This window comes from Cygnus atratus, chromosome 5, assembly GCF_013377495.2.
Source record: "Cygnus atratus isolate AKBS03 ecotype Queensland, Australia chromosome 5, CAtr_DNAZoo_HiC_assembly, whole genome shotgun sequence".
Lineage (NCBI taxonomy): Eukaryota > Metazoa > Chordata > Aves > Anseriformes > Anatidae > Cygnus > Cygnus atratus.
The window spans coordinates 54,571,059-54,598,767 of record NC_066366.1 but is presented as its reverse complement, the minus strand read 5'-3'; the positions used below and the strand labels follow the sequence as shown (position 1 = coordinate 54,598,767).

At 43.7% G+C, this 27,709-nt stretch overlaps 1 protein-coding gene across 1 annotated transcript in view; it reads right to left on the bottom strand.

Annotated features, from left to right (window-relative positions):
- Window positions 1-4,372: 4,372 nt before the first annotated feature.
- The window catches only part of RCOR1 (REST corepressor 1), an 85,861-nt gene continuing 62,524 nt past the window's right edge, over window positions 4,373-27,709 (bottom strand). The window contains exons 5-12 of the mRNA XM_035551196.2: window positions 25,763-25,924; window positions 22,974-23,092; window positions 19,405-19,483; window positions 14,874-15,068; window positions 13,808-13,885; window positions 13,028-13,085; window positions 12,259-12,488; window positions 4,373-9,918 (exon numbers count right to left, since the gene is read on the bottom strand). Coding sequence (XP_035407089.1) covers window positions 9,877-9,918; window positions 12,259-12,488; window positions 13,028-13,085; window positions 13,808-13,885; window positions 14,874-15,068; window positions 19,405-19,483; window positions 22,974-23,092; window positions 25,763-25,924 — 963 coding nt within the window. The 3' untranslated portion in view covers window positions 4,373-9,876. The remainder of the gene's footprint in view (window positions 9,919-12,258; window positions 12,489-13,027; window positions 13,086-13,807; window positions 13,886-14,873; window positions 15,069-19,404; window positions 19,484-22,973; window positions 23,093-25,762; window positions 25,925-27,709) is intronic.

Below are 27,709 nucleotides of genomic sequence, written 5' to 3'. Positions count from 1 at the left end.
ATATAAAATTTTTTCTCTTCTTATTTTAGGAGATTCTCTGTGCATCCAGAGAGTCTGGCAGAAGAGGATGGAGTGAATTTCACATTACGGAGTCACTAGGCAGTACACGTGTGAGGACACTGAAGATACAAGGCAGTTCATAGTTATTTATTATGCTTCTTTTTTCTTTACACCGGATTCGGAACTGCAAATCTGGAGCCGTGGGCAGATCCCAGCACTCATTGCTAACACTGGACAGAAATAAAACAGGAGTTCCTCCTGGAGGAAGAGAAGCCATCCATCCGTGCCCAGAGCTAAAGGCAGTGTTTGTAACAAATTGCCTGACTAGTTTATCTTCCTTATGTCCATATCACAACTCTCTCAAATTATTTTTCTGCTGCTAAATCCCCCTGTGGTTCTGGGTCACTCATTGAAAGTCAAACCAAGAGTCTGTTTGTGGTGGAGCACAGGCATGGGTATTGTTTGCTTCCAGAGGACGGCATCACTGCACCTAGGGCCTTGCATGATTAGTTGTGGGAAGCGGGATCTTTGTACAAACACTTTTAAAGGAGAATTTGATTAAACTTAAAAGGTATCTTCTAGGAATATTTGTACCAGTGAGACTTGATTGTGCAAGGAGGAGAGAGAGCTAGCCGTGCAACAAAAGGAAATTAGCTTAAAGAAGAACATTTAATTAACTGCTTTTTTTTCCCCCTCGGTTACATTAATAACAGCATGACGAAGATACTTGGTTTTAATTTTTTATTTTTTTTTTATTTTTTAAAAGGCAGAACATTAACAGCACAGCATACTGATCAGAGGTGTAAAGTTACTTTGACATCAGAAAAGTTGTCCCTATAGTTGCATTGGAAAGGCCAAAAATGATATTAAATAGGTAAGAATAACATTTTCATCATAAGTGAATTTTGGCAGTACCGACCTGAACTGTTTCTTCAAGAGAAATGGGACACAGGGCCCAAAAGAACAGCAATTGAGGCCAATGATTTTCTTCTCCCAGTACAGGGATATTTCTAGAGTTCTTATGAGGTACCAAGTCACAGGAAAGCCAGTTCTGTTATCAAAGGCATATTTCAGCAAGCAACTAAAATTTGGGACCCCCCTGAGGACATTTGTTTAGAAACTGTAGAAGCTTCCAGCTCTAGCCCAGACTTCCCAGTCTATCTTGGGGCAGGATGCAGATTTAATCCTCCTTCAGGAGGAAATAGCACAGGACAGGAGTAGGGACCCTTCCTACAGGAAAGTAGGATAAGAAATTCAGAAGTGATGGAGATAGACAAGACTATGGGACGCGCCAGGCTGCAGTTTGGGTAAGCTCGACATCCAGTAACTACTGAAATTAAACGAAATGGATTCCTCCAAGCCAATCCTTCCTATAATGGATCTATTTCATCTTATGCAAAGGAAGATGGAGAAGAATAAACAAACAAACAAACAAACAAACAAAACAACCACTGGCACAAACAGCACAAACCCCAGAGTAGCAGAGATCTGTAGCAGCAGTCACAAGGCTTGCTGATGTTCCTGCGAACGCCCTTCCCAAGCCCTCCCTGCACCAGCAGTGAGGCCCCAGAGCTGCTGCATCCCAATGGCAAGCAGCCCAGCTGCTGCAGGCTGCAGTCCAAGGCAGAGCAAGGCAACTGGAGCAAGGCAAGGCTTCCCCAAAGCAGTTCCTCCACCCAGAGCAGCAAGTGCAAAATCCAGACCAGGGTGCCACTACGTAATTTTTGCTTGGCCAAAGGCTCCTTTCTCTTAGTCTCCTTGTCCCCAAGGCATTTATCTCCATCCCATGGGCTGCACGCCGAGCACAGTCGTGGACCCAGCAGCTCCCAAAACAGGGAAAGGCTCCCAATGAAGGCCTGCCTCCTGGAGCACCCTCACACCATAGGTTGTGGCCCTACCAACACACAAATCTCTAAGGTTCAACGCCACTACAGTCCCACCAGAGGAAAACCAGCCAGCAGAAAGGGTGGACCCAAATGGCAAATGGCATCTTACCCAGTGCTCTTCTGTACCTAGGAGCGTAGAGTTGGGAAGAGTCTTCTGCAAAACGGAGCTCAGCTCGGTAACCACAGTACCTTCTTCATGTGCTTGCAGAACTGAGCATTGGTGGAGAGATTTGAACCCCAATCAGGAAAAATCATCTCACCAAGGTTACAAGCAGACTAAAATCCACCATAGTTTTCCTCCCACCAAGGCTGTCTTAAGTGGCGACCTCAGGGGTGCCATTTCCAGGGAAGGGGCACAACCCCCAGCCCTTGTCCCACTTGCCTGAGCAAAGCAAACCCACACACCGCCGCCGCTTCCTTCTGTTCAGGCTGATCCATCTTCAAGAGGATGAACCCAGATCATACACAATACACCAGAGCAGCTTTTCAAACTGTCAGTACAACACCACTAACGTTTCGTCTAGCTGGAAATACAACGCGTAACGCTGCCACACAGGGGTCTTCGTCGCATCGTTGTCCCTCCTGGGGTTAGCGCACGCCACGGCACTACTGCGGCTCGTGCCCAGCTTCCACATCTGAGGCAGAGCCTTAGGCTCTGTGTAATCAAAGGAGAGAAATGAGCGCTTTCAGGGTGTAATACACTAGATCAGTTTTCAACATATAATTTAGGATTAAATTAATTACACCCTAAGAAAGCTTATTTCTCTCTAAGGGATTCTGGGCGACCAGCTCAGGCAGCGATAACCATACCCACCGATGAATCCCACGCCTCGTGACTGACTAGTCTGGCACAAGTCTCTCTGCCAAACCCACTGTGTACACTCTTCTATTTTATTAATCCTCCTTAGTCTCCTTTCAATCAGGAGATATTCTAAACCTTGCACACACAAGGTAATATCAGGAAGTCTGCAGCTGCCTGGATCTTCTATTCATCTTTTTCTTTTAGATATCACCGCACTCTTATCAGTTTTATAGTATCATCCTCCATTCTAAAGGCTTATTCAGGTCTTCACATGCTAGGTTTCAGACACATTATATCTGCTTCCCCGAAGTGTGCAGATGCACAGAAGTTTCCCCCAGTTCCCACGCATGCATTTCATTTCCATTATCTCACACACCTCCTCTTCCAGACTGCCTTAGAGAAAACTACAGCAAAACATCCATCCAAAATTTGAGTAGATTGCTGCCTCCCTCGGTCATCACTGGTAGAAAACAAACACCAGTCAGCATGACATTTGTCAGTTGTCTTCCTACTCCCATTGCCTGATCTTCACCATGTAAACTTCTTGGCTGAGCAATCTTTCCAGTCCTTGCTCTTTGTTGCCATATTTTAGGCTGTGTTATGCAAACTTGCAAGCGAACTTTCTCTTTTTGAATAGGGGAAACTTCCAAGTAATTTCTCCTTTTTTGATGAAACTTCAGACCTCCTCCATGTTACTGACCTCAAGACTTTCCTTTCTCAATGATAGTAGTTCCCTTAATATTTCATAGCAATTCCCTCCCTTTTTCAGCAAACAATTCTCCTACCTGTCAGCACACCTTTGGTTTTTTTGTTGTTTTTTTTTTGTTTGTTTGTTTTGTTTTGTTTTTAAAAGCACACATTGTTTACTATTTATTAAAAGGAAGACCAGAAGTTACATTTCTTACTGGTTCAAAGAATTTGGTAAATGAGCCAGAGCACGAGATGACATTTGGCACCCAGTTTTCTCTCTAACATGATGCTCTATTTTACACACTTAAACTTAGCGTATGGAATGAAAACCACGCTTATACTGTTTTATTTCAAAAAGCTGGCGTTTGGGCATTAGATTAAGATCTCAGCACACCACAGCACCATCACTGCACTCTTCAAGTTCAGCCTCTCTAGCTTATATATTATACCTTGTGTGGCAGCTCTGGTGCTACGGGAGAAAGCTCTTGGCGCTGCTCATACTCACAGCTTGCAGAGATGGGAAGGGCCTGGAGGACACACACGTGCTTTGGAAACGGAGGTTTGCCCATATACCTACATTCCCCTTCTCAGCTGGGGTCTAAACCTTAATTAAATTTATACCCTCAAGTCTAAACCACAATAGCTGATGCCTTAAGACTTCAACAGTGGAAGCCTAGGTACCTAGTTATTTATATAGGAAACAGGCTATCAGGAGTACTAAATACAGCATTAAATAAAACATTTTTAATTCCGTTCAGCATTAATTCAACACTGCACCTCCACTTACAAACACATACCGTCACTAGGTAGAAACGTAGCCCCTATGCTCTCAAAAATGGGAGCACCACCACTGCTTTACCTTTGCTTCCCAGACTCTCCAGGAGATTTCTCAGGTAAACATTTGGGCACAGGGAGTCCCAGGCTTCTTCCCTCCTTAAAGTTCCTTTGTTTCACTTGCTTTTGCTTGGGGCTGGGGGGGAAATGTGTGGACAGGAAGAGGTGGCTGGTTTTGGGGGCTAAGGGCTGAAAGATCCAAGTCAGACAGCTCTGCTAAAGAAGCCGATTACTCCCTTACTGTCCTGGTACTGCAGTCTCTACCACCAGGAAAATTACAAAGATTTTTTGCAGTAAAACACCCCCAAGAAAACACTCCCTATGTTTCCCTACCCTCCCAGTTTTTCAGTATATGAAGGCATGACTAATTGCTGCCCTCCATACATTACTAGCATTGGAAAGCACCACAGTAACTTGCAGTATTAGTTCTGCCGGATTTAACACGCAAGCAAACCATTTGCCACATACCAATACCCAAAAAGCCCACAGAGCACTGCTGGCAACCTACCTGTTGAATGCAACAGGACAACACAAAGCAGTTTCCTTTAACTGCCCTATAGTGTCCTGGCTTCTTCTGCATGTACTGCTTTGTTGCATCCAGCATGGGAAGACAGCAAATATTACCTCGGAAAATCCCAAGGTACAACCCCAGTGCAAAGTTTCCTGCCATTTGGAGCATGCGGGGTAGCGACATCCACACACTGCTAGGCTTGAAGGGTACGATTCCGTTTTTGCTGTGTATTTCAAACGCATTTCTTTCGTTGCAGCCAAAGATGGCAATTTGTTAAATTGTATAGCCGGGTGGCTAGCCCCCAGTACGCCGCAGCCAGTCTGTACTCACTACGGCAGTGACAGGCAGCCAGGTCGTCTCCATCAACACCCTACGGGCCAGGCTCTGGCTCTGGGCTGGAAGCGCCGAGCCAGGACCGGTCCCAGCGCTCCCCAAGCTCCGGAGCTGCCTCGCAGCAGCGCTGCCAGCACAACCTGGGGAAGGAATACACCGCACGGGCAGAAAAGGAGCAGCACGGGTCTCTCCAGGGCCACCAGCGTGACCAGTGCCCTCGGGCAGCAGACTGCTCTAGGCACCCCGGCCCTACAAAGCTCTGAGCGAGTTTCCCCAAGCTGGGGCTCTGCAGCGACAGGCGACCGCTGCTCCAGCAGCGCCATGCCCACCGTGCGATACGGAAGGGGCAAGCCCCCCACTGGTGGCTCTCGTGACCAAAATTTGAGAGGTAGGTGATCGATCACATTTCAGAACAGTATTTTACATCAATAACGTTTTACTACATATTTTATTACATCAATGGCTTGAAAAAATTTTATTTGATGTCAGCAAACATTGGAAATCATAGAAAAATGAATTATGTAGAATTTCACAAAGGAATTTACCCCACTATAATTCCTCATACAGTAAAATAATTCAAAACCAAATGTTACTTTTCATTGGCTAAGCAGTTTTATAATGCTATGAACATTCATCACAGTAAGTGTGCTGAATAATAGAAAACAGGCAAAAAAGACATTTAAAATATTACTTACAACAGCATTATTACAACATACTTTCTTTAAAATCCCAACGAGTATTTTATCACTTCAAAAGCTATACAGCATTTCCATTATATTTGCAAACTTAACCTTATACATCTTTTAAAATCTTGAAAAAACTTCTTTTAAGCAATCTATAAGCAGTTAACAAAATTGATAAAATCTACATAATGGAATACTATACACTCCAGTATAAATTTTATTTTAGGAGAATATGAATGTAAACACTCATTATTATACAACATGCATAGACTATACTGACCTTCCATCTTCTGAACTGTAACTTCCACTGCAATTGTGCTTTACTATCAACAGGAAAAGCTGCATTAATCCAGGGAGTGGCAGAAAGTATTTGCTTTAGGGGCATTGCACAAGATCACTAGATTTTGACTTGCTGAAGACAAGCTGGAGCTCATAAAATGATTTTATTTTAAATTTTTTTAAAGAGTAAGTATCAGGCCATTCATCATTGAATGGGGTATGCATAATTTTATACAGATTTGAAAAAATGCGTTATCAGAAAAAAATCTCTTAGGACATTTTTGCGCTTCACTGACTTGGGGATTTATGTTCACAAACCCAGTGATCAAGTTAGTGTAATGCACTGTTTGGCTCATATTTGGTGTGCAAGAATACCAACAGCATTTTAGCGATTTAGATAATAAAAACTGAAATTTAAAGTGACAATGAGCATATTTTAATACATAATGTTTCAGATGTCTTTGTACAGGAAAGAAAAATGTTTGTCAGGACATTGCTTTAAGAGATTAAGAGTTTTACTCTTATTGTAACTATTAAAAAAGTGTTCTAGTGAATATTTATGGGGTCTTCCTGGTTGCAAACTTGTAAAAATATATTAAGATTTCGTTATCCCCATTGGTATTAAATATATCAAGACAACCATTGTGGCTGCACTACCAGTTATGGCTACTATGGTCTTAAGCATCTGATTGTACATTGTTGCTATATTGTTAAGCACAACTGAGGCATGTATTTTTTTTCCCTTGGTTATAAGATTATATTACAAAAGTTGATCACTGTTTCAAACCAGTTAAACACGAATATTCAAGTAACAAGGTTGTTTTAATGGATAAGCGAAAAAAGAAGCTACCTAGCACTTTACACAACTACATAAAAATTAAATAGAACAAATGAAATTTGTTTATGCATATGCAATACACTTTTATATCTTTAAGATTTCTAAAAACTAAAACTTAAACTATCATTTTCTTTAACGATACCATATTTTGCACAATAACTTATACTTAGGAGAAATAATTTCCCATTTTCCACAAAATATATATAATTATGACATTCACATTGATAGTTTAAGAAACAAAATTTTAAGTGAATATTCTATTTTACGCAGTTATCTTTGTGGACCCTTCTAATCAGAATGCAACCAGTTGATGTATCTAATGCTTGATCCATTTAAAAAAGAAAAAGAGGGTCTTCACCTAAACAAGACCAAACCATTTAAACTTTCAAAAGCTAAGATGATTTCATTGCATTTAAAAACATAGTTAAAGAGAACGTAAAAAACTAAACGTTTAAAATACAGTGCTATTATATTGTATGTATCGACTACAATAAGATAGCTGTCAACTGAGAAGTAATTTAACAACTTTTTTCTTCCTAATATCATGAATTATACATGTTTCCCCCTACCCCTTGGGGATGAAGCCAAAACACAACTTTTCTGATCGTAAGATGGACAGATTTGAGGGCAAAAACCGATGAGAAGTCCTCACAGGTAACTAACTCGCCAGCAGAAGCCCTACCTGATGAATTTCACCAGCTGGGATGCAAGTTTACGCACTTCTCTCCCACTGGCATGGTCCTACCAGCGAGAAGTTTAATGCTGGAGTATTCCTAATGAGCGGCATTTCTTTCCACCAGAACTGCCAGCCGAATTCGCAGTGCTATTTGCCCGGCCTTAATCCTGATTCACACTGGCTAATGACTAGTGTCCTCTCCCACAGGAGCCTCCCAGCTCCAGCTGGCGCAGGGCTGAAGGAACGCATGCAGGTCCACCCTCAGAGCTGCCATTTCACACAGACAGCTGTAGAGATGCTGCCACAAACTTGGGTCACCTTAAGCGACTACAGGTCTCCAACAGAGGACAGGGAATAGCTCCCTTCTATCCCCTCATCACCTCAAAGGATCTCTCTGGAGCTACCAGAATGAAGCTGCTCAGAAATAGCCGCAGGAGCGGCTGAAATAGGCCCCTTCTGGGCTAAACACTGTAGCTTGCCCTAAGAAATGCTCATCTGCTCCTTTGCCTGTGTGTCACAGCTTGATTTCTGATGTTGAATCACCTTCCCCACACAAGGGAGATGTAACCTCGGCAGTAACTGAGGGAACCTCCCCTGCCTTTTCTTGGGTTGTGTCCGCAGAGACGGAGGTGCCATCACAGCTCTCTGACATTAACCTAGCTGGTTTAGGGTCAGAGGACGGAGCCACCATGGCACACACCACAGCACGGCCCAGCAGCTCAAACATCAGCACCAAGTTCGGAGCTAGCCTCTGAGCTGCAGCACCTCAGCTGCAGGTCAGGACGCGGGCGAGCTCATTTCAGGTTGTGTTAAAAGAGGCTGGTGCTGCACGCTGCTGTGTGCCACCCTGGCTCAAATCCTCTGTAGAGGAAGAAGGACAAAGAAGGTCCTTTTCTCCATCTGCAAAGACACCTGTTGGTTTCTTACCACATCATTAAATTAACCATTTTTAAATGCTTTGTGACTAGTGTTATCTTGCAGCTTCCCATCAGGCAAAGAGTAATACTGCTGCTTCTAGCTTCACTAAATACTGTCTGCTCAGCAGTCAACCACCCTGTTCAAGGTGCAAAGTCCTAGTGCAGGACTTCCAAGAACAGCTCCAGTTCAAGCCAGCTGGACAGGCCACAGAACGGATCTGAGCAGAGGGCTGGGGATCTGAAAGCTGCATGCACCAAGTATTTGGAAAAGCACCTCTTAGATTTTAAATTGCATATTTTGGTTCAGAACATGAAAGCAATGTGTGCTTCAGAGGGGTTTAAATGGCCAGTGAAATTAACCCGGTTCTTCTCCATTGAACTTCCAAGAGACCAAAAACTACTTTAAGGTTGAATTTCATGCTCCAACCCTTGCCCAGGCTTCCACTGGGAGAAGTAGTTTGATGTCTTTGGCTAACAGCGCTCTGAAGAGGAATGAGACACTGGGACAGAAAGTGACCTATGGTAGCCAAATGTAAAAAGGCACATATTCCAAAAAGGAGAGGCACCAGAGAAAGTTGCTTTGACTTAATCCCACAGAGGATCAGGAAAAAGAAAGTTGTGTAGCACTCATTTAACAAGTTACAATGCAAATGCTGAATGCCAGGGGTTAAACAGCGTATCAAACAGTTTCAGGTTACGTATTCCCTTTTGCACTAAATAAAAGCCATTAAAATATAAAGGAATAAAAATGCTCAGTTAGGGAGCTTTCTATGAAGCAGGAACACACAAATACAGTGGAAAGAATTGCACAAACCAGAAGTGTAATGAGTTACATTTACAACCTTGGACTGACCAAACCTTAGCAATAGAATTTCCTATCACTTTGCGTTGTTCAAGATCGCATGTTAACATGCCCTGTCATTTCAGAACAAACCTGACACCACTGGCATGTGCACAGGCCTCTCCTTTATAGAAAGCTCACTAACAATAGTGTCATCTTAAGAATACACAGGAAGCGGAGACCACAAGGCCATGCAGCAGTACGTACTTACACCCTACGGACCAAGTATTATAAGAACTCCTAACATGTAGAGTTACTGTGGGGCCTGCTAAGGAGCTCCTTGTTTTGCAGGTTGGTCAAAATTACAGACAGGTGTTACTGGTTCTAGAAATCCTCATGCTTAAGCAGGACGTTGATGAAATGGAGAGCTGAGCTACCTGGGTGCTTTTGAAAGAAAGTGGAGGCAGTATGGAGGAATGAGGGGAGATTAAGGCAGATGTAGCACAGGACTGGAAGCGTTTGCCTTTTTTTGGTAATAGCTGCTTGTCCACAGATATGATGCAGATGGCTGTCTGAGGTTTGCTAATACCTGATATCCTGGATAACACAGTAGTCAACACAAATTGTTCTAGGCTACAGCACCTTCTCACGAAGCAGATGCATATCTGACATCAAGAACAGAAGTAGCCTGGAAGGAAGAGGGAGGGGAAAAAAAAAGAAAACATTTAGTTTTAAAAAATGAATACACGTAGGCTTTCTTGCATCTCCAGACTTTACCCCAGATTCAAGGTACTGAAAGCAACGAGACAGCCGAACCCTGGCTTATGGGGAGAATCCCAGCAGCCTCCCTTATTCTGAGCCATACCAGGTTTTGTTGGTAGAACAAGAATTAAGACCAGAGCTGAGGCTGCTTTATAATCAGCAATCTCCCCCAACAGCTTCAAAGGTGGGGGGGTAAATTGCTGTGAAAACACATTCAAGGGGAAAGCCCAGAGAAGTCGGAGGACTGATGAAGCTTTTGTTAAGCTGGTGGCCAGGCAGACAAGGCAAGCCACAGGAGAGAACACCTGAGGGACTGCTTTCAAGAGCAGGCTGCAGCTGCACCATACTGCTCAGGAGGGACCAGGAACATCCCTCCTAGCCCAAGGAGATCGCTTACAGGTCCCATTTCTCTTTGCCTCCAGAACCACCCAGGCCCCCGTTACCCAGCTCCTTGCAGCACCGTGCTCACAGTAGCTCTGATGGCAGGATCTCCACATTCACAGCCACTCTTGAGAAGCAATATTTATGCCTGATTTGCTCAGAGAGCTTGCGGTCCATTAGATCTCCATTGCGGGACAACCTTGTGCCCATTCCTCTCGCATCGTTGTAAAAAGGTGCAGGCTGGGTAGCTGAAATTCCCACCGTGCTGCCAGCACCTTCCTCCTCCCAGCCACGACACACCAGTTCCTACTGTCCAGAATAGGCTGCATCGAGAACCACAAGCCACGTGCTGCTAGCATAAGGCATAGGCAGCATGTCACTGCTGGCAGCTCACTGCCACCCTGCCTGGCTCCCCCCAGCATCAGCCTGGTGCAGACAAGCTCTGTCCTCACCCCTTACTGTACTGCACTTGCTTGGCTCCAGCCCAGGCACTTTCCCTTACTAGTCTGGGGACCATGACTCCTATTCCACCAGTCGTTTCACCAGACCTTGCTGTCGTTTGAGGTTAAGGTTGCGTTTAAAGCCAGGCAATCTCTAAGGGCTCAGAGAAGAAAAGTCCTGCATTTAGTGCTGCACTTGTGCTGGTCGCAGGAAAAGGCAGTGACATCAGCCACTTGTTTTTCAAAGATGGCTACGTACAAGAGTACAATTCTTTGCTCCACCTCCCAACTCCGTAGGAATGCAACAATTTCACTCACAACCTAAGAATGCAAGTTTTTTGAGTTCAGTTTTGTTTATCTGTCGTACCCTTAGACCTAGCCCCCAAGTGTAAGTAGCTTCAGAGAACACATTACTGGGATTTGTGAAGCAATCAAGTTCTGCTCTTTGAACGTCTGAACAACAGGCAACGTACAAGTGAACCAACCACAATCAAGGCAACTTAGAAAAACATATGCAGCACATGGAGAAAGTCTTTAGTCCATGCACAACAGACCAAAATTCATCTTACACTGGTAACTGCATTTGCATTTGAGAAGATGCAGCTTTTGTGTTAAGCTGTCATGTAAAATTAGCCACAAAGGAGCCCTGTATCTGACATTTTTACATACAAACCTCTAGTGGGGTTTTTCTTCTGAAAGAAAGTGTTAATAACACATTTTTATAACGAACTTTCATATTTCGATACTCTGTAGTCTCTTGATTAACTTTAAGCACACGCTGCCTTTGGAGAAGTGTTACCTTGGTGAGCTTCTATCAAGGAGAGCAAGAAAAAGATTGTTTCTAGAATGTGTCTTCACAGAAACTGCTGTAAATTCAAGGAAATTTTGCCTCCAGGTAATTCCAGAGCAAATAGTATCACACACTTCCCTTGTTTATAGCTTTCTTCCCTTCCCTCAAGTGAAACCACTCCATGATGAAAATGAAAGAAAGACCTTTGCCTCGGAAGACTGTAAGGTCTCACAAAGCCAAACCTTGAACAGCTCGGAGAACTGAGTGCAGGGAAAACATCCAAATGATATAAATACCTATCAGGTTTCAGCAGTAATCATTAAATCGTCCACATGCTGCTGCTGCTGCTGAGATACCAATATCATCAGAGGGCTGCAAAATTAAGTGTTCTCTTTCCACTTCTATAGATGTCTAGAATTCCCCAAAAACAATACTGGGATTGGAATGTCCAGATACAGTGAAATATGCTCAGATATATTTTATTTTGTTTAGAAGTAAAAACCGACTGATTGAAGATACTTGTGCACACACATACACTTTTAAATATAGATATTATATATTAAATATATAATATTACATATATGTGAAATATATAATATTATATATATGAACTGAGCTCAGATTGGGAACTTTACATGACTTAAGTGTGATTTACCTCATCTTCCTCTTCGGACATTTTAGTGGAATTATCGGGGGATTTTACAGGCTTCTGGCTATTGGTTCCATTTGTCTCCTCTTTGCCGTGCTCTGCCTCCCACTCCTGTAGAACTTCATCTATGTTGAAACGACGTCGGTAATTTACAAAAAAGTTTTTCACTTGCACCACAGATTTGTTTCCAATCACATCAGAGATTGCCTGAAAGTCTCGGCCATATTTCCTGATTGCTAAAAGCAACAAGAAAAACAAAAGTAAAGTGTTATTTCCACAAAGACCACAAATTAGGCTCAAGTCACAGCATGAGGATCCAAAGCTGAACTTCTGTCCAGGTTTCAAGCCTTTCTCTGATTAAACCAGCATGAAAAAGTCTAAATTCTCCATGAGACAAAATTAAGACTAGCCCTGGAGAAGAAAAGGAATTGCAGGTGTAGCAAAGAAGAGCAGAACGAAATCTAGAAGACCTGTGTAAATATGCCTGTATTACTTGAGAAATTGCACAGGCAAATAGCAAAGCAGTCTCCCCAGTGGAGTTTCACTTTCAGAAAGCTTGGACAAGAAGAGATCATGTGCAAGTACTCATATGGTACAATTTACATTGCTGGGGGAAGGGTTGAGAATTGTTTCCTTGTTCAGATCTGTTCTTTAGGCATTAATAAACAGCAACATCAAAACCCTTCATTAGTTGCCGAAGTGAAACACAGCTCTGAAACGTAATAGAATTTTGATCATAACCTCCTGAAGTACAAACAGACTTGTAGTGCCATACCTTGCACAGCAAGAAGCTGCTCATCTGTGGTCCAACGTGCATTAAATTTCTGAACAACCTAGAGGTCAAAAAAATTTGGTAACTACCATTAACATAAGCAACAGCTTTCACTTGTACCCAAGTTCATAAAAAAAAAAACCTCACAAAACCACGAGTAATTAACTGTTAGTCAAGCTATCATTCAGTTTAGTAGCAAGATGTTTTCAAAAAGAACTGCACCCGTTCAGTTAACTGTGACACACGCGGCGCCTGTGACTCGCTGGGCAATACAGTAAGAGAGGGAATGGTCTGGGCAGATAACCAAGAGCCACAAACTCTTCAGAAGCACCTACTTGTCTTTATCACAGACACCTTCTGTAATCTTGGTCAAATTATTTCCAGCACGAGGTGCCAGAGTTGGAAGAACAATAACAAAAGCACCGAGTGCCAAGAGAAGGACAGGCCACTAACATCTCTCCTACATTTCTCAGTATCTAGAACCACCACCTCTCACAGGGGCATATGGACACAACTCTGAAAAACATGGTTTATCTGGGATACCAGTGCTTCTGCTAGAAACCATTTTCGCATGTTAAGCCTTTTTTTTTTTTTTTTTTTTAAACTTTCTTCTTGCCTCCCATCCCCGTTATGCAGCAACAGTGAACATGGTAATAGTCTTGATTCATACTGACAACTAATATAGCACCAGCCCTAGTCTACTGGGAAGATCAATAGCTCTGGTTTATGAATACAGATTAGCTTTTATCTCCACAACAAACAAGGGTCAGAAAATGATCCTACCTCTGGAAGTCTGTATTGTTCTATCCCACCTTCAAGTTTTTCTTTGAGAGCGCTGTTTGTCTGTTTAATATTCTGAATCTGAAAAGAAAGTGTCATCCCTTTAACAAGGATAGAGACCTTTGACAAACCTTCCAGCAGCCGTAGTGGAAATCGTACAAGTTCAGCATCCCACTTCTCCTCAGCACTTTTCTTTTTAAAAAAATTTTATTGTATTGGAATAAAGGAATGTAGGAGCAACTGGCACATTGGGAGACCCCCTTTACTTTATTCTATCCTATCCGCAACTTATTTGGAGGAAGAACTGCTCCAACTTCCAGGTCTGTATAAAGCCCAGTATAAAACGAAAGCCCTGTTCACAGCAAGTAATGAATCAAAGACTGCTAGAGAGCTCTGCTTCTCCCAGAGTGCCAAGAAAGCTTCAGGCCAAAATACCAATTCTATTAAGTTTAATAAAGAGCTTGAGCCAGATCTCTGCTTTAAAAAATACTGAAAATGTTCTCATCTAGGAAACAGAGTCATGTAGCAAACCTGTCTTTACTAATAGATATTTGAAAAACATTTGTCTGTAACATTTATCCATAACCATTTAAAAGGGAGACCCATCAGACAAACAAAAGGTACATAAAGTTTGTAAGATGCCTTTATAGGAAAGAAGAAAAAAAGTCTGGCTGTTCCACAAGTACCGTAGGAAAAGGCGAAGGAAATTGCAGATTGAAATCAGAAACTCCTGAATCCAGTGATACCTGAAGGAAGTTCATAGTTAAAACACAAGGAACTCTGAACTGCAAGAAACTCTGAGAGCCAACAAAACTTCTTTCAGGTCAGTGCTGTGGATTTTCCTTCCCTTGCTTCACTTTAGGTACAAAGTATGCTGCCCACAAAACTAAAGCATAAAAGAAGAAAGCGCAGGGCTGCATTCATTTATAGCACAGGCTAGCAGCTTGTCAATTAAGCCACATAATGATGTGCATCACCACCATCTAGCTACAAGTTCCTGGGAATTTTGCAGACGTGACAGACACTGCCACCAAAAAGAGCAGTTATTCTTGCACTCTCTCATCCGTACCTGTCGCTTGATTGAGACTAATTCCATATCCAGTTGTCTGAGTACAGTGGTAGCAGCTGTCGCATTGGCAGAAACAGCCTCCACATCTTCTTGAGAGAGGAACATTCCTTTGGGAGGTTTCCTCTTTGCTCTGTTCTTGGCCTGTGTACTGTGCTTCTCCTTCTTCACCTGAGGAACGATTTCAGCAGGTGGCACCTGAGAAATAGCAGCCATTTTACAAAACACAATGCAACGTTTTAAGTGACCAAAGAAACATTAAGGCAAGCTGTGGATGCTGTTTTCAAGAGCCCTGAAGTGATCACAAAATCTGATTCTAGATTCCTCAGCCATTTTCAAACCAGGATTTATGCTCTCAGATTAGGTAGGTGTTTTAGTTGTTCGTTTTCGGTCATCCTCAAAGCTTGGAGAATGAAAAGGAGTAGCTTGCAATCTGAAATAATTGTTTGTGCTTTAAGCGGCATGTCATACAGACACTTTTATACAAATCTGTCCTTTCTCCTAGGCAGCTTTCAACATTTCCAGGACATACTTCTTGCCTCCTTCACCCATTCTCATTTTGGGAACAGAAGCCTAATTTTCAGTCAGTTGAATATCCTCGTTATTTGCAAACACTCCAAAACCTCCCTTCCTGCTTTCAACATCAGGTCTCAACAAATTGGTTTAACTGAGCACCAGAAGAAAAAGTGGAGTCTGGAGACAGAAGAACACAGCTAGAAGAGTTTGCAGAGATTTGTTTTTCTGCACGTCAGACAAAAAGGGATAAACCAAACTTATTCAAAGGCTAAGGATGAAGAGCAAGGTGACTACAAAGCAACTCTTCGATCATTATACGGCATCTTGGAAGCCAAGTTTTCCTGCACAGCACTGATATATAACTGTTCCATTAAACTGATGCAGTTTGACCACAAAATTTGAAACACTTTTGGAAAAGGGAGTATTTCGCACACCACTAATTTTTATGCCTTCTGTCTAAAGCAAAGAATTAGGCACACACCGCTAACAGGTATGTTAGCTAAGACACTATACCATAGGTCCTTTCAAGAGCACATTTGATTCTCTAATACCAAAACCACCTCTTCCAGAAGTTACTTTCAATAAGCAACACATACCCAAGATTTATTATCCCACGGCTGGAATATTGCCCAGAACACAGAACAGAAGAAGTGGTTGGAGAGAGAAAGGAGGGAGGGGAGGCCGCACTCTGAAGTCCTCTACTTGATCACTGCCAGCTTTAAAACATTGGCTTCACTTCGCACTATTGTTCCCCTCCTAATTTGCAGCTACATGCAGTTTCTGCCCAGTCTGCGGCATTTGCTCATTAGCAAGCACTAAAACCCACATGAAGTTGCACAAAGCTCCACGTAAGCACTTGGCTCTGCCTCCCAGAGACTGGAGAAGCCCAGTGCAGCTGCTGGCAGATAACAGCTTGCACCCTCTCCATAGGCTCAATGGCCAGAGCCGCACTGGAGCAGTAAAGCGGACAACTGGCTCTTCTCAACTTTTTTCTTGCCTCTTCCAGCACAAAGAACTCCATGAGACACAACGCCGAAGGCAAGCCCAGGAGCAAGAAATAACTATTGTTTTTTGCAGGACAGATAACAGATTTCTTTTTTTTTTTTGCAGTGGAGAATGGGGAGCAGGAGAAACCGGGCTGGCTGAGCTACAAACAAGTGAGGTAAGCTCTGCACTCTGCTTCAGAAGCAAGCACTTTGATGACTGAGCCAGGTAAATTATTCAGCATGGTTAGATGTTTCAGATCTATTCATATTTCATCTGCATACAGAATTTCACAGGATCGTGCAGTAATGCCTCTCAACTAGTTCAAGCTGCAGGGTGACCAACAGGCAATACCTGCAGTGGAAATATCCCAGAAGCCTCAAACGTTAAGTAAAAATGGAAGCAAGTTTCAAATGATTGTTTTACACAGTTCAAAGAATGCGAAGCTCTTCTGCGCTGTGGACAAGAATCCAGACCTCCAGCAGAATGGTTTTTGACAGCTCCAAATGCTTCTAAGCCCCAGTGATATTGCACAGGCTGTGAAAATTCAAAAATCTACCCTATCTTGGAAACTTGCTTTCCTGGCCACACATTCCTGTAGAATTAAATCAACTCATGAAAAACAGAACTGAGATGCAAGGATTTAGTAACGCTCCTCTATTTATTCAGATAGTGCCGCTGCCACCCAGAACACTTCAGTGATACAATCCTGCTTAATATAAACAAGGTTTCCTGAGATTTCATGGTTTAAAAACAAAGACCAAGCTCAATCCATGTAAGAGCATGGGCAGAAATGAGAGGCGTTTCCAGGAACTGCCTCAGGAAGAGAGATGTCAAAAAGCTCTTATGGAGTCAGTATCTGAGGAAACCTGAACAGTTGCACTAGCACTGAAAGTGCTAAGAAAAGGGAAGATTCCCCCTCCAATGATCCCCAAAAGAGGAAACACAGATGAGAGATTTCAGATACTCTGAGAAATCCCAGTATTACTCGACAACTCATAAAGTAACTGACACATCTTAGAGCTGGAAAAACCATCTCTGTGGGGTTGGGACAGAGAGGTTCTTTACGGTAAAAGTCCTGGGCTAGTGGTGCATCGCTGACCAAGTGGTTGAAACAACCACAACCGTCAGGAACAGACCCCCTTCCTGGATACCTGCTCTCCTGAGGCATTTTCAATCAGCCCCAGGCTCGAGTACTGCGAAATCAAATTAGCTCTGAGCAGGCTAAGCAGGTTGTCAGCTTCATTTTGCCCAGCAGAACAATCACTGTCCAGAAGAGCCCCCAGAAGGCCGCCTGCTGTTGCATCCACAGCGTGGCTGCACGCGCCTGGCGAGTTCAGGTGACCTTTCGGACGGGTGAGAGCACACCGTGCCCTGTGCTAGTACAGAAGGGAGGGCAGTCACCTCCCGTGCAAGATTTTCTGCAAAAAAAAAGATGTATTGATGGTAGCTGTCTGCCATCTGCTTGCTTTCGGCCTTAAAACAGAGGCAGCTAAGCTGGCAAAGAACTACTGTTCCCTCTGTATACCGAGTTCACAGCACGCCAGCACGGGAGGGAAGGAAGCAGTAATAAAAGGGACTGAAAGGTCTCTTTACAGATGCAAGCTTTCAGAAAACTTAGGAAGAAATCCTAACTTGATTTGTTTTTATTAAAAAAAATGGGAAATTAGATGATAGTATTGATTATTCACAAGATTTACTAGGCAGCTGCAGCATGCAGCTGCAGCTTAGCCAAGCGAGAATCCTTCACATTTGGGTGTCGCTGAGGCTTTCAAGAACTCAGCTTCTTGTGAGAGTGTATGCGAGTGGCTTGACATGCACCCTGCTCCTAGGAAGTCACTGGAGATGCCGGCTTCTTCAGTGAAAGTAACAGCTAGGCTTTTCTGGGAAGTCTACAGAGAGCACTCTGGCATGGGTGGAGAACAGACCAGAATACTGTGATTTTTCAGTTATTTTTCCCTTCAAAATAATTTATTAGAGGAATTAATCTCACTGACAGCAACTGACAAAAAAAATGCTCTAGGCCCTTGCTTTTGCCTGTTGTGCAATCAGTTTTAAATAATTCTGGTGTTTTTCCCTATATATAGCCTTTTAAAAAAATTAAAAATAAAATCAGATGATGATGACTGTCATCCCTGAGAGCAAGCAGGCTGTGAGAAATCAGGAGAGGGAGCTACTTCAAGGAGAGAAGGCCTTAGGGTGAACATCTTCCTGTACCGCGCACATATACAACCCATACTACTGCTGAATTGCAAGATTCTTGTTTAGTAACAGATAATCAGACAAGTTACACACGTGAAAATAAAAGTATACACTTTCCAGTTAGGCATCACAGGTGGTTTAATGGTTTTCAGAAGTGTCTGTTATATTTGCGTGGCTCTATTTCCATCCAGAACTGCACGCCTATTTAAAATGAAGTACTTGCACCTCACTTCAAATATTATGCTTTAAGTAGGTAAAATATTCTGCACATGACAGGCTAAGGCCCCTCTGACAGATAAAAACTGGCCACACAAGATTACTCCCTTACCATGCACCACTGTAGTTGCAATCCTGGTGTCACTGAAATCCTCATAACTACTGCTGAGGCCTTCAGCAGATCAAGAATTGACCTTAAAGTCTATGCTGCAGATAAACTCACTCCTGCCAGTCTACCCAAAACAGGTCAAAGGACTTACTTCCCTTCCACCAGGCCATCCAAGGAGGGACTTAAGTGCTTCTACTCCATTCTCAGCACGCAGTTAGCTTGACTTCAACCATCACTGAGGTGGTTCAAGCTAACACAGCCAACCCTGAGTCAAAGGCTCTACATGTTCACATAGTACACCAGCATGTGATGGTAAAGTCTAGAATTTTTCCAGCTCCATCCTTATTTGTCTATACTTGTCTTTATCTAAGAATAATTCTGAAGACAATTCTTTTCTTGTATGACAGCCATACAAAGCACAAATAAAGAAAATTAGATACTGTCAGCTTCTACATCAAGTAGTAAGTAAACACTTTCATTTGTACAGTAGTAAGAAAAGAATTATACCTCCTTTTTGCTCTCCTTATTTTGTTCAACTTCAATATCAATAGGGTTATTTCCATTTGCTTCCTCCATTTCATCCTCACTGGAAGACAAAAGCAAACAGCACTGTATTACTTTGCGAGGCTCTGTTTCTCTATAAATAGCATACTAAAAATGCATGGATGCAACAGCAAGTCCAACAGCTTTCCTTTCTCTTTTTCCACCAGGATGTTTTTCTTGGGGGGTCCGTAGTGTTATTTCTCTTCCCTACTTACTTGTTTTTAAGTCAAGTAATTCTTAATTATAAGGATACTAGAGACCATCTCTTTAAAGAAAGACATCAGTGTATTTAGACAATGGAAGTCTGCTCAGATGAAGGCAAGACACATGAAATTGATTACATAAGTTATCTTTCAAAGAACATTGAACACTGAGCATTACAACTTTAGACAAATGCAGACAAAGAATTACAGCAAGTAGCTCTAATACAGATTTCATACAATTCTAACATTTAGCAAAAAAGATATGCACAAGATGAACTCCCTCAAGAACAAGCATAAAAATGTTTTTTCTCAGTCACAATCTGACATTTCATTCTCCCCTGTAAAAGAAGAAGAGGCATCAGTTACAGAATAATAATAATAGGCATAAAATTGGGGCCATACTGAAAGTGACCTTGGCACACCTGGCCAGTTTGGCTTCATTGGAATTTTAATCAGACATTAAATTGAATATATTTTCACCATTTAGAATTTTTGTACTGTACACAACTGAAGTTAATTGCACCATTTGGGATGATGCCCAGAAACTGAAGAAAAAAGCTGATCTAATCAAAGTCTTGTTCGAATTACTATATAAGAAAAATAAACCTATTCTGTCATGTCAAACTTCACAGCCTGGATGAGGAACTTCAGCTGGAACAGGTATGTCACAGCAACACAGCGCGAGGCAGGGCAGAGGAACCCAGGCAGGAGCCGTGCTCAGCACCTGGATGCTGGGAGCAGCCTGAACTTGTCCCCAGGGGAGCAGGGGACAGCAGGCTCGGTGGGTGCAGCAGGTAAGGTGGGTGCTAATTTCAGACTTAGCTCACGGCTGTCTCCACGCTGCTGCGCAGATGTCACCTAAGGAACAAACTGCTGGGTGACTCGAGCTGGTGTCCACCACCACAAGGGCAGTCACTCGCACAAGCTGTTCCCGCTCTCCCAAGCCACCAGCTGACCCACGAGGTATTTAGTTTGTAAAGTATTTAGTTTGTACAATCATGATTCCAAGGAATAAAGCTCTCAAGCACCTCCCTGAGAGCTGCATACAAATGGCTCCTTGCATACAGCTCAGAAGGGCTACTGAAAACCTGGTCCCAAATGCACTGGGAGCTATTTCTGTGACAACCTGAGAGGTTAGGGAATTTCCCTGCCTAGCTGCAGAAGAAATACCGCAGTACTTGAGTGAGATACCTCCAGCTGCCTCTTCTCTTAAGGCAGCTCTGCTGGACATGGGGTTGTATTCTCACCTGGCTTCAACTGTCAGCCTTTCCACAAAAGCCAAACCTCCACAGGCTTTGCTTCACTTGCAGTTCACTCATATTCCAGCAAGTTCTCTAGACATGAGCTAGATCAAAACCTACTCACTCATTTTTGCAGTTTTGGACATAGATCACGACTAACTGAAGAACACTTGAAATTTTGCCAGCACCCAGTGGCACAGCACATCATCAAAGCTCAGGCATCCCCACTTCACCCAGCTTTATTTCCACACTCCACGTGGCTGAGCTGAAAAATCCTTTGGGAGCATAGAGGTTTGACTATTTTACATAGGGGAGGGGAAGAAGGGGGAGACTAGCATCAAGCTGAAGGCCTGGTGCTGAGCTTGCTGTAAATGTAAACCAAATTATGCATTTCCAGTCCAGCTGCCTTCTTCAAAGGCTGCAAAATTACAGCACATGGCAGCCCATACAGTTCTTTCTCAGTCACCTCTTGGTCAGAGGTGCTGCTTCATCCAATAAACAGATATATGTTACCAGAGAGGTACATTTCCAAACTGCAGTACTGTCATATATGAGCACAGGAAAAAAAAAAAAAAGAGATAGTATTAAAAAGATCCTTGACTACACAGTACTAGACAAACACACACTCCTTATAAGAGATTTTCTCTTATAAGTTACTAGGAAAAAGAAAAAAAACAAGCAGGATGGGAAGGAAAAAAAAAATCAAGACAACCTTTGCAGAGAAGAACAGAATGAGAAAGAGAAAGCCAGGTCAGAGAAAGCCAACCAACTACTGAACGAGTTGGCTGGTAGTATTCTCCCTGGCCCTGCCTGTTAAACAAGTATTGTTGATCTAGTGAGAAGATGGGAGAGGTTGAGTGAGTCATTGGTGTGATACATCTCAACTCCGGCAATATGCATCTCTTCCCCCTTCCCAAACAGGGCTCATCATACAGTGCTGGAGCCAGCACATGGCTCTCTGGGAAGCACTACAGCAGCGACTCCTTTGAGGGAAAAGCCTTTGCAGAACATTGCCCAGTGTGGTTAGGAGTCTTCCAAAGCCATGCATACACCTCACGATTAGGCAAGTTGGGTTGCAAAGATGTAAACTGCTTTTTACCGCAGGTTGAGAAGGCACCCACATCAAGCAGATGCACTTGCTGCTGTTCAGAGGGATGGCTTTTCTTCCATGCACCCAAGGCCACAGCATTTCTGAGGCCCTGGAGCTGAGCTCCAGAATTAGGCAAAGTCACCGAGTGGCAGCTCTAACTGCGCAGGTATTTCTAGCAATACACACGGCCACTGGCTGACCCACCTTCTTCAAGGGCACACATCCAGGGGGGTCCAATGCGCAGGCAAAGCTGCACAAGCAGGAGTCAGGCTCGTCTGCAGAATCTGGTGACCTCCTGACCACCACCACCACCTGGATCTTAACACAACCAGCTCCTTGGGACACCGCTGTCAGAGGCGTCACCCTAAGCTCCCCTCTTCCCGGTCTAACTTCATTTTTCTCAGGAAACAGAGCTTGGCCTGAAAGCCTTACACTGGTAAGAGTTTTCCACGTGAAAGGCAGGGGAAAGGGGGTGTGGGTGCACATGCATAGGCTGAGAGGTGCTGCACTGGAGCCTGTGCCCCAACAGGTGCGTGTTCTCGTTCTACTGAGCATTGCATAGAGGAAATAAAGGCAGATTTCTAGCTGTTTTATGACTTCCTTTTATTGTGCTGCTCATCAGCTTTTCTGGCTCTGCTGGCAACAGTGCCAAACAGCTTGTAAACATCAGTTTTAATTTCATTTTCTCCACCCTCAAGCAGTATCAGAGAAAAAAAGTACCTAGAGTGCTGGGATGGTGACCACTGCACTACAGGGCAATCAGGAATTGCCCAGTGTTGGAGAAAGGCGCACAGTTAATTGCTGCCAGATTCCTTTTGGCTTTGAGCAAAGCAAAACATGCACAGCAGGGAAGAAGGGGTGGGGAAGGAAGGAGTGGTACCAGGAAACATCCGGGGGGAAATTCCTACACCTAGTTTCTTACCAACTAACAGCAATGTCTGAGGTAGTCTAAGGAAATCAGTGTGCATCAATACACAGCCTTTCTGCTTGCAAACCTACCTTTCCTCACGTTCCCTTTTTTGTTTACGAGCATGACGGTCCATCACGCTAGTTTTAGTCCTTGTCTTCTTCCAGGAGTAGTAAAATTTCACCAGGCTGGCTATTGATTTGTCAGGAAGCTGTAAATTAAACATGTATCCTTTTATATGCTTATATGTAAAGTAACCCCAGGAGTTCACCCACAATTGGTTTGGTTTTTGTCAAGGAACATCTGATTCTCTACTTCAAATTCTCTGAAAATTTTAAGCGAGGCAGTTCTGCAGCCTTTCAAAAAAAGAAAGAAAGGAAGAAAGAAAAGAAATCTGTAGGGGACTGTTTCAGGTTAATGCCTACCATTTGGGACATAAAAATCTATAAAGAGCGTCTCAGCAAGCCACCGCTGACCAGCCAGGTAGCTGGTTCCCTTCAGAAAAGAGGAACATAGCAAGAACAAATCCAAAATGGATCCTTGAAAGTGAGCAAACAGTTTTAAAAGCCAACACAAGCATGTGTAAGCAAATGTAGGAATTGCTGAATTGCAGGCTACATCCCAAACATATCTTTGATGTCAGGTTAAAAAGGCCTATTCACACCATTCACATGATGAAATCTATTCAGAGATCTCAACAAAAGATGCTTTCAAAAGGTGAAACATCATTGTATGGTTAACTGAGGATATCGGAAAACCACAAGTCAGATTTTTTTTTGTCCTCTTACACTAACTATGATGCCCTGTAGCTATGAGAATAAAGTCTGCCTCAGGAAAGAGTAAAGCTACATTAAGCCTAGTTCTCTACTTCTGAGGTATTCAGCATGCATATTCTTACACAGGACTTCCACAAGGTGAAAGACCAGCCTTTTGCTGAATGAAACAGGTTTTAGATAAAAGTCTGATTCAGCTTGGAGGGCAGGATGGCTGGGGAGGAAAACAAAACTGAGCATCAGCCAGACCTCTCTTACTCAGGTACTAGAGCTGAAGTCTTCACTTGCAATTAGCTGGTTCTCAGACTGCAGATTGACTTCAGGTCCTAACAGTGGATCCCACCAGAACTACCACGCTGGTCCACAATTGCACACAGGCATAGCTCCACCTGCTCTGGCAGAACATGGACTGTGCCTCCTCAGTGAGCTACTTTGGTGTTGGGTTGCCAGCAGCCATGCAGCAGGCTGGTACGTTGAGATTACAGAGTTCCACAGAACAAACCCAGGGACAAGGCTGTTTGTGACAAACATCAGCTTGGCTATAAGCCCACGCTGCGAGTGCCAAAACATCAGAATCAGCTCCGGTAAGTAACGCGACTCACTTTTCATTCTCTGACTTCAGTGACTTTCCCTCTGTTCCAAGCCGCAACGGTGCTAATGGGCCAACAGATATAAACTAACAGCTAACCCGCTCCCCGGTTCCTGTCCCCTGCTAAACACAAAGCTTTGTGCCATTTAATTCCTTTCATGCAGGATAGTTTTTCTGGGAGAAACAGTAAAAAAAAAAAAAAATCATTACCCAGGAACAGTGTATGAGCTTGGCTTCCCTGTATTGGAATGCACTTCACTCAGGGACAGAATCATGTTGCTGCACATAAACTGAAGGGTGATTTTTTATTTCTATTTATTTATTTATTGCTTTGGTGGTTAACCAAGCAGCAGGAAGGCCTTCACATTCCTCTTTCTTTTTTTCCCTCACCAGGATACTCCCTCCCTCCATGTTAGAAGAGAGGAATAAAGAAGAAAACTGCTTCACTCTTCAGGAGTCCCCAACTCTCCAGACTGTCTGTATCAGCTGCCACAGTATGTGGACACCCTTGTCACCTGAACTAAGGCAGCTGGAGCCCACAGGACTGCAAGAACAAATGAACATCAGTGAAGGTACATTCAAGGAGGACATGAGGAGAGCAAGCCTCTTCCTGCCACCTTTTTGGAAAGGGACCTTGCATCTTTCCGTCATGCTTGTGAGGCAGGTTGCCTTTCCCTTTTCAGCAGGATCAGCAACACAGACCTTCAGGTGTGCTTTAAAGAGGCTGAACAAACTACAACTTCCTTCAGAAAGTCACAACCATGGTTGAAGGAGAGAGAACAAAGTCTGGTTCCCACCCTGGTGACAAGCTAGTCAAAGAAAGACTCAAGATTTAATTAATAAACAACATCTACATCCCACCCTCTCCATATTTCAAAAAGGATCTCTCATTACCTTTTGCTTGAAGTCAGCTTTTTAACATCCTGCTCCCTTATCCCACACATACCCCAGCGATTCCCTTTCAGGCAGAAGTCTACCCTTGAAGTTTTCAATCTTAGTTTTAAAAATATAGCTAGCAATTGAAAGCAAAGGACTGAATACTTGAAATGATATATAAACCTCCACCACGGCATCCACTGACAGTCCCAAATCACATTAAACACAGACTTCATACTCAAATAAAATGAATTCCTAAAAAGCAGGTTGCAAGAAAGGAAATCAACTTTGCACAGAGATAATCTTTACTCAGTGTGTGGGTGGGCACGTGTGTACAGACCATGCCTGAACTCCAACTGAGACAAACACTACCATGGCACACAGGGGACTGAAAACCATAATTTCCAGCCAATAAAAATTGCACAGTCAAAGTTTATCCTGAGCTGGTAAAGCACTTCAAGAAAACACTTCTGCAGAGACTCCAGAAGCAATGTTGTTTTTATCTAGTCACAGTATTATTTTTCCTCCAACATCCCCTTTGGCCTGTTTTCTCTCAAAAGCATTAGACAGCAGTTCAGCACGATCAGCACAGGAGATCATCCAACTGCCTGTTCTGCTTTTTCACTCCTCTGACACCACTTACCATCTGCTGGATCCTGTGAAAGGTTTTCCCATGGAAACTGAAGGCCTGTTCAAACAAGACCTTGTCTTCCACTGTCCACTCATCTGGGAATGGAGTAAAGTTTGGCAGATCTGCCAGAGACTTCTCGATGTTGTGCTTGTGCCAAAACAGCATCCCGAGAGCCTAGAAACAACAAGGACACCACAGGGACAACTGTAATCACAAGTTGTATTATTATATGCGTGCAAAGGGAGAGCTACAGCATTTTTCTCAGGCAACACGCTGACCATAATTTTTAATTCCCTGCTCCATCAGACACTTCTGTGTGCCAGAAACCTGGAGTTTGACCCCACACCCTGCCAGGTTTTGAGGAACTACTGGAATTCACACAAACCACGGAGGTAGCAAAGTAAGAAGGGAGTACCAACAGAGAAAGGGGAGAAGAAAATCAAAGAGGTGATTCCTACTTTACGAATCGTGATATGCACAGGACAGGTAAGCAGAGCCTTGGAAGACTACCTACAAACCAGACTGGACTTTAGCACTGACAAGAAGTTTCCTGACCTCCCATCGTTTCCCGTGCAGTCAGGAGGACAGTTTAGTTGGCTGGGGTTCCCTTTGGGTGTTTAGGGGCTTTTTTTGAGGGGGAGGGCAAGAAAAGGCGAGAGGGCGGGGGAAGAACCAGGAGAAGGAAGGGGCAAAGGGTGCGCACAGCTTTGACTAGCTGCCGAGACGTCCCCGGCCAAAAGGAGGAACAAACCTCACTCGTTTTAGGGGCTGCTCATTTGTTCCCCTCAACTACATCTCGTTTCGCTGTGGCAGTCTCCGGTTTCCAGTTCCACAGGCGAAGTGCGTGCGCTGCGCTTCAGCACCTGCAAACGGTCCTCCTCCCGCCTGTCCCCAGACACTCACTCAAAGCCACCCCTCTCCCGAGGGTGATGTGTTATGACACATCACTACATCTGGCGTGCCGGTGACCACCGCGAGTCATTTTAGGAAGGCCTGACTCTGCAGAGCTAGAAACCAGCCTTTCACAAGAGCTGCAAAGTGAAAACAACACCTAACATGCTGAGTAAAACATCAGAGGAACCCGCTCAGCATATGCAAACTCAGTTTGGGTTTCGCAGCCTCGGTTACCCTCGTCTAGTAGTTTCATCCTGTCCACTCAGAGCTACAAAATCCCTCTGAGTTTGGGGTTTCCCCACCGTGCTTCGCTATGCAAAAAAGCAGTTCCCCTTTGTGTTCTTGCTTCACTGAGATCTGCACGGGGCAGGACTACGGGCATTAGCCTTATCCAAGATCTTGCCCTGACCCTGCTGGCCTTTCAGTGGCGCCTAAGCACCCTCTCTCCCCTGGTTCAAAAGTCCCTTTGCCAAGACGCAGAACAAGAAAGGCTTGGGCACGGCCCAGTCACTAGAGGTGGCCCAGAAGCCACACACCCAGTTATCTCCGTCCACTCTGGAAAGCGTGAAGCCAAAGAAACTATTCTGCAGTCGTGAAGGACCAAGCTTTCTCTCCTGTCATCCCTTCCAGCTTCAGGTATATGCTATACCAAATATCCCTGTGAGAAAACAAGGGGAAGACATGGAAGGAGCCATTTTGGTGCTAAACACCGCTACGGCAGGGCCAAGGGGATAGCTGTTTCCACAAAGCAAAGGGTCAAAAAAAAAAAAGCTCTTCCTTATTGCTGTAAAAAAGGAATAGATCCATTTAAAAACAACAACAAAAACCATCTAAGATGATGGCTTATTATAAACAGATGACACCTGCAAAGCACTGAGAAGCTCTTATATACTCCTCCTTCACCCCTGTTCTGCCCAAGGAGGGCTCTCTGCCCTCGTACACATGAGCGCACAGCTTTGCCAGCGTTATTTGTCCCAGGACATCTGATCCAGGCTGGCAGGAGAGCACAGCACACAGCCAACCCGCTGTAGCGCTCCCAAAAGCCCATAACCTCTACACCTCAGC